Source organism: Poromitra crassiceps (assembly GCF_964638095.1).
Source record: "Poromitra crassiceps genome assembly, chromosome: 3".
In the NCBI taxonomy this organism is placed as follows: Eukaryota; Metazoa; Chordata; class Actinopteri; order Beryciformes; family Melamphaidae; genus Poromitra; species Poromitra crassiceps.
The window spans coordinates 15,337,340-15,344,839 of NC_139625.1; the positions used below are offsets into that span (position 1 = coordinate 15,337,340).

At 49.0% G+C, this 7,500-nt stretch overlaps 1 protein-coding gene across 1 annotated transcript in view; it reads right to left on the reverse strand.

Moving 5' to 3' along the window:
• The window catches only part of nrp2a (neuropilin 2a), a gene marked incomplete at its 5' end in the record, with an annotated part of 105,797 nt that overhangs the window by 8,225 nt on the left and 90,072 nt on the right, over nucleotides 1–7,500 (reverse strand). Inside the window, 4 exon segments of the mRNA XM_083632938.1 lie at nucleotides 973–1,005; nucleotides 4,981–5,077; nucleotides 6,645–6,716; nucleotides 6,718–6,911. Coding sequence (XP_083489064.1) covers nucleotides 973–1,005; nucleotides 4,981–5,077; nucleotides 6,645–6,716; nucleotides 6,718–6,911 — 396 coding nt within the window.

The window sequence follows — 7,500 nt, forward strand, 5'->3', positions numbered from 1 at the left end:
AGCTCACTCGTTTTGAGAGGAATACTTTGTCTCCGCTCAGACTGACTGAAATAATAATGAAATAATGTATTTGTATGCATTTCCCAACTGGGTAGTGTAAAAGTTGAATTGAACTTTAGAAATTCCCTGAATTCCCCGATCTAGATTTTGGCACAGGACTCGGAATTTGTCGAGCGAGAAGTTTCGCCAGTTTAAAGAGTAACTACACCCCCCCCCCCGCCTAAAATCTGTGGCGAAGCCTGACACCTAATGGTGAAAAGTGGGGTACTGCACTGCTCATCTGCTATTGGCTGGTCTCTTTGCCCTGTGATGTCACCCTCTACAGAGCAATTTAGAGAGAGAATAGTGGCGTCAGCGGAGGACCAAAATGCGTGACTCATTAGTCAATGAACAGCCAGGAAGGGGTCTCGCGCTACTTTTGAATGCTAAAATAAAGCTGATAATGTACAATTTGATTGAAAAAAAAAAAAAAACTTTCAAAGTACAACACAAACTGTCCATTTTGCTGGAACTCGACAGTGCTGCTTAATCCAGGGCCTTACTTCCTGGAACTCTTGAGAGTAAAGAACTGGTCCATTGGAGTGAATGGAGATGTCGCGACTCTTCTATATAGATGGCTCTGACCCTCTATAGAGCTCAACAGGTTGTGACATTACCTGGCATTAAGATCCCAACCCTACTTTTCGCCATTAGGCGGTGGCTTCAACAAAGATTTGGGTTTGCCCTTTGGGTATAGTTACTCAAATGAAGGCGGTCTTATTAAACAGGCAACACACACTCGGCCATAGCGCCACCGGTGATGGATTGGTTTGGGCTGATGTTTAGCGGTTGACACAACTCAGTGCCACCAAGCAAAGACTCCCAGGCGAGCGCAGACCAACGGGCAGGAAGCAAGACCAGAGAGGAAGTGACATCATAGCAAAAATAATAATAATAATAATAATAATAATAATAATAATAAATCAAACTCACCTGTCATATCAGGAGGGAAAGCTGCAAAGGGTTCTGGGAGGAGAAGAGAGAGAGACAGGCAGGCAGAGATAGAGACAAGTGTTTAGATAACTGTCAAATAGGAGGGAAAAGTCAGCCAAACGTCACACAAATGTCACAAGATGATCAAACTCCTCCTGAGGAAACGCGAGCTAATTCCTCTGACAACTCGTATGAGTTATGCTATTTAGCCTGCTCCTTGGCTACAATGCTATTTAGCCTGATCCTTGGCTACAATGCTATTTAGCCTGCTCCTTGGCTACAATGCCATTTAGCCTGCTCCTTGGCTACAATGCTATTTAGCCTGCTCCTTGGCTACAATGCTATTTAGCCTGCTCCTTGGCTACAATGCTATTTAGCCTGCTCCTTGGCTACAATGCCATTTAGCCTGCTCCTTGGCTACAATGCTATTTAGCCTGCTCCTTGGCTACAATGCTATTTAGCCTGCTCCTTGGCTACAATGCCATTTAGCCTGCTCCTTGGCTACAATGCCATTTAGCCTGCTCCTTGGCTACAATGCCATTTAGCCTGCTCCTTGGCTACAATGCCATTTAGCCTGCTCCTTGGCTACAATGCTATCTAGCCTGCTCCTTGGCTACAATGCTATTTAGCCTGCTCCTTGGCTACAATGCCATTTAGCCTGCTCCTTGGCTACAATGCCATTTAGCCTGCTCCTTGGCTACAATGCCATTTAGCTTGCTCCTTGGCTACAATGCCATTTAGCCTGCTCCTTGGCTACAATGCTATTTAGCCTGCTCCTTGGCTACAATGCTATTTAGCCTGCTCCTTGGCTACAATGCCATTTAGCCTGCTCCTTGGCTACAATGCCATTTAGCTTGCTCCTTGGCTACAATGCCATTTAGCCTGCTCCTTGGCTACAATGCTATTTAGCCTGCTCCTTGGCTACACTGCTATTTAGCCTGCTCCTTGGCTACAATGCTATTTAGCCTGCTCTTTGGCTACAATTTAGCCTGCTCCTTGGCTACAATGCCATTTAGCCTGCTCCTTGGCTACAATGCTATTTAGCCTGCTCCTTGGCTACAATGCCATTTAGCCTGCTCCTTGGCTACAATGCCATTTAGCCTGCTCCTTGGCTACAATGCCATTTAGCCTGCTCCTAGGCTACAATGCTATTTAGCCTGCTCCTTGGCTACAATGCCATTTAGCCTGCTCCTTGGCTACAATGCTATTTAGCCTGCTCCTTGGCTACAATGCTATTTAGCCTGGTCCTTGGCTACAATGCCATTTAGCCTGCTCCTTGGCTACAATGCTATTTAGCCTGGTCCTTGGCTACAATGCCATTTCAAAGACAGCACATTGTGTGAGTTGGGAATTTGAGATGGGGTGCTGTGAGTGTAAACGTGTGTGTGTGTGTGTGTGTGTGTGTGTGTGTGTGTGTGTGTGTGTGTGTGTGTGTGTGTGTGTGTGTGTGTGTGTGTGTGAAGATCAGTCATATCAAGTTGTTTATCTGTGGAGTCCAGTCAAACTGGAGAGGGGTCGGGGTTGTTGGCTTGCTGTGAACGCACACAGCAGAACCTTCAGTTTGATTGCCTGGAATGCAAACACAAAGAACTGTGTGTGTGTGTGTGTGTGTGTGTGTGTGTGTGTGTGTGTGTGTGTGTGTGTGTGTGAGAGAGAGAGAGGGGGGGGGGGGGGGGAGAAAGAGGGAAACCAACTTGGGAACCGGCGCCTTTTGGCGGTGACGCCAACGTACTGTGAACAAACTCAACTGTGTCGGGTGATAAGCAGCGTCCCAGCATGCCTTGGGAGTAGCGACGGAGGCGGTGGAGGAAACACAGCAGCATGGCGGCAAGAGTGGGGTGGGGGGTAGGTGGGCTATCATCTTTGCTTTCCAGACTCTCTCCCAAGACTCACTCTCACTAACACACACACACACACACACACACACGCACGCACACACACACCAACTGATGGAGCGCAAACACACAAAAGCAAAGACGCACAAAACACGAGAGACTTTTGCCACTAACTACGGGCATAAACACACACGCAGACACACCTTCCCCTCTCAACACACACGCAAGCACGCACGCACACACACACTCGAGTTGCACTGCATGCTCCGCACTGCGGTCCAGCTCCAAAGCTCATTGGCCGTCAGTCAGGAAGTATGAGGGCAGGTTTTTGGCTGCGCGGCTCACGGCGCTCTCTCTCTGATCTGTTTAAGACCTTCTCTGAGCCCTCCGCTCCGGCTAGATTACCCCCAGCCACCCGGCCACTCGCATGGGAAACAGCCTGTCTAGTAATTCCCTTCGACGGCTCTGGAAAAGCTCTGTTTACAAATACGAATGAGAGAGAGAGGGGGGGCGAGAGAGCGAGCGAGCGAGATCCAGAGAGGAGGAGGAGGAGGAGAGAGAACGAGAAGAGGAAGAGGAATCTAATGAAACATAGATTAGCATTGCCGGGGCCCATGGGGCGTTTGTGGCCTAGTTTTTCTATTCTTCCCTCTTTTTTTCTGGTGGAGGAATAAACGGCGTTCTCTCGCTCTTTCCCTCCCTCTCTCCCTCCTTTCATCTCTCTTATTTGGTGGACGGGGGGCCGTCGGAGGAGAGAGGCTGTGTGAGGAGGAGAGGGTGATGTTTATCGCTTCATGGGTGTGACAGACTGCTGAAGGACCTTAAGGCTAAAACCGGAGGAGGTGGTAGAGAGATGGGGAGGAGATGCTGGTGTTGACAGAGAGGATGAGAGGAACGAGTCGGTGTGTGTGTGTGTGTGTGTGTGTGTGTGTGTGTGTGTGTGTGTGTGTGTGTGTGTGTGTGTGTGTGTGTGTGTGTTAAAGTGTGTTTATTTGCCGACACACTCTTGCATGTGAAATCGAGCAGATTTTGGGGCAAATTTGGAGCAAAACAAACCTCGCCTGTCTGTCACCCGCCTGTCCTCGCGAATGGGCCGGGTATCGGTACTCGACCGAAATAACCCAATACCAAGTAGTATCGAAACATCTCCGGTGATAAACGATACCTGCATTTAAGATCTTTTTTGTACGCAGATCTAGAAAAAAAAACTATTTGTATGGTTTGGTTGCAGCCAATCACTGCAAGCGTTTTTTGATTTAAAGGCATTAAATGCAATATTCAGCACTAATTGATGCCCACAAAAGACTATTATATATCTAGCGAGACATGCAAGTTATTGTGTTGAAAGCAGTGAAGGAAGCCACGCCCCCTCTCTGTGTTGTGGAAACAGGCTTTGTTTATTCCAGCCTGCTGCTGCTTCTTTGGTCCGATGGCTCCCGCTTCCTGAGGATTTTCGCTCTTTTCCACGTTTATAAATGGACAGAGAGCGGCCCAGCATATACCGGATCAAGCCGTGACTGTGACTGAGGAAATGAAGCAGCCATGGCTGTGGAAATTATGGTTAGACTCTGTTTGGCACTGTGTATTTCCCAGTCTGTGCTTACAATGCAGAATGTCGGCTGTGTGGGCTCGCTATGCATGTCTCGATGGCAGACAAGTGTCTGGGGGTTGCATAGTGTAGATGGCAGAGGCCCTATCAGAGCAATGCGAGTGTTTACGGTGGCACGGGAAGCCGTGGCTATGTGTTTACGTTTTGACGTTACAGCTCCAGCGTGACATCTAGTGGGCAACAATCGTACAAATAGTGCCTTTAATGCAACGTGTGATTGGCCCACTACCGCAGCAGCTACAATACAACCCATACAGTCTGTGGTGGTGAAGTCAAATGCGGTGTGTGTGTGTGTGACAGAGTTGGCAGTTCAGATGCTACAAAAACGTAAAAAAAAGTATTGAATAAAGTACTATATTGGTATCTGTATGTATTTAAGGGTACTGGTATTGTAGCGGTATCGTAATTCTTGAAATTATATGCAAAATACTGAAGCTCTCCGAGTGTGTGTGTGTGTGTGTGTGTGTGTGTGTGTGTGTGTGTGTGTGTGTGTGTGTGTGTGTGTGTGTGTGTGTGTGTGTGTGTGTGTGTGTGTGTGTGTGTGTGTGTGTGTGTACGACTTACGTGTACACTCCTCCAGTGGGGTGCCAGAGCTCATGTGAATGTTGTCGATCCAGATGTGTCCCTTGGTGCCATGCTCAAAGAAACCCTCCATCACCACCTAGCAGAGCCACGGGAGGAAGAGGAGGGGAGAGAGATGAAAGAGAGAGAGAGAGGGGAGGGAGGTAGAGAGAGCGAGAGGGAGATAGAGAGAGGGAGAGAGGGGGAGGGAGAGAGAGAGAGAGGGAGATAGAGAGAGAGGGAGGGAGGGAGGGAGGGAGAGAGAGAGAGAGAGGGAGAGAGAGAATGAGAGGGAGAGAGAGACAGAGAGAGAGAGGGAGATAGAGAGAGAGGGAGTGAGTGGTGTGAGAGGGAGAGAGAGAGAGAGAGAGAGAAAGAGGGAGAGCGAGGGGGAGGGAGATAGAGAGAGAGGGAGTGAGTGAGAGAGAGAGAGAGGGAGAGAGGGAGTGAGAGGGAGAGAGAGAGAGAGGGAGAGAGGGGGAGGGAGATAGAGAGGGAGGTGAGAGGGAGAGGAGAGAGAGAGGGAGAGAGGGGGAGGCGAGAGAGAGGGAGGGAGGGAGAGAGGGGGAGGGAGATAGAGAGAGGGAGGGAGATAGAGAGAGAGGGAGAGAGGGGGAGTGTGAGAGAGAGAGGGAGGGAGGAGAGAGAGGCAAAACGAGGACAGGGAGGAGGAGAAAGTGATTTCAGAGTTGCACTCTGCGCTCGCAATCAACTCCTCATATTTCACCTCACTTCACTTCTTCATGCCAACATTAACGGCCGGTGATGTGGTGTAATGCTGCCACGCCATCACCACGCCAAGGCCATTCAATATGGCCGCACGTTTGAAGTGAAACCTGGCCTAAGGTGAAGGCAAGGTGAAAGCTATGGTTTTCATTTGGCCCGGTGATAAACAAAGCTCTGGAAGCAAGCCTTATAAAGACATGAGAAAGGATCTACCGAGCGCACACACTCTCCGCCAGCACCCAATATTCTGCTTTTATAGTTTCCCTGCTTTTTCTCATTACTCGCCTATTGAGCAATGGCCTCTCCTTGCCTACAGGCAGTTATCATTTGCTCTGAACTATTTGATTCTTGTTGTGTTGTTTTCCCCCCCGTTTTCTTTTTGATGTAGCGCTGCGTTTCTATTATTTCTTTAATAACTTGTTGTCTTGGAAACAGTATTGTGTTTCTTTCTTTCTTTCTTTTCGTCGTCTCTAAAGCATTTTATGATACACTTTTAAAAAACGGGCTATTCAAAGGATAGTTCTGATTTTGGTACCCTAGCCCTATTTGCTACGTACTTACTTGATTGGTAGATTGATTGGTATAGATTCCTTTCCATGCTTCCATGCTTTCCATGCTGTCCTTCATACTAGCTGCGGATAGTTAGCCACATACCAGGTCAATGGGATCATGTTCCTGCAGTCTGTGCAAGCTGGGGTTCACTGAAAGTACATTTCAGTGACTTGCACAGACAGGAGCGTGACCTCTATTGACCTTGTATTGGTTTGTGGCTCACTATCTGGAGCTAGTATGAGGAATACCATGGATTGTGCTGAGAGAGGGATCTACCAATCAACATTCATCACTGGTAAGTATAGCAAATAGGGCTCGGGTTCCAAAAATCTGAACTATCCCTTTAAGTTGATTCCAGGTTCAGGTATGACGTGTGATGCGATTCCTACCTGGAAGTCTTTAGGGGAGCGGGGCAGGATGGTGCGCCCCTCCTTCCAGACGGGACCCTGGTCTCCCCTCAGGGGCCCACAGCAGCGTCTCCTCGTGGTGGGCGTCCCGCAGCAGGACCCTCAGGTTGCCCTGGGCGCCGCCCCACAGCTGGTAGGAGAAGAGGAGGCAGAGGGGCCCCGTGTCGGCCCCCACCACGGGGCTCACGAGCCGCGCGCGCTGCGCCTCCGTCTTGGGACTGGCCTCCACATACAGGTAGCTGTTGAGTTCTGGAGGGGGGGGGGGGGGGGGGGGGGAGAGAGGATACGCATGGTAGGGTTAGGGAATGGAAACAGAAGCGCATATCAAAAAGCCAACACGCGCGTTCACTTTGACTGCGCCCTGAACTCTTCTGCATGGAAAACGGGAGAGAAACCTCCTGAATCCAGATGTGCTAAATTGGAAGAGACTCCAAGCAGAGTTATCAAAGTAAAAAAGTTATTCTACCGAGGTACTAAGATGTGAAGAGTGTGCTGTACACACACACACACACACACACACACACACACACACACACACACACACACACACACAACCAAGGTGTTTTAATTGTCTATTTTTAACACACTGTCAGAAATTAGCTGCCCTTTGTTTTGACCTTGATAGATCCTGCATCCCAATTAGGATGGAACAAGTGATTGAATAGGTTTATATTTCAGCCCTCGAGGCAACAATAACAGAGCAGATTTGAAAGGCGGTGCAGACGTTTGATATAGCCTGATATCACAACTGTCAACACTTTTCCTTCTTCAATTTACATGGAGGAGGGTGGGGGGGGGAGGAGGGTGGGGAGGAGGAGGGTGGGGGGGAGGAGGAGGA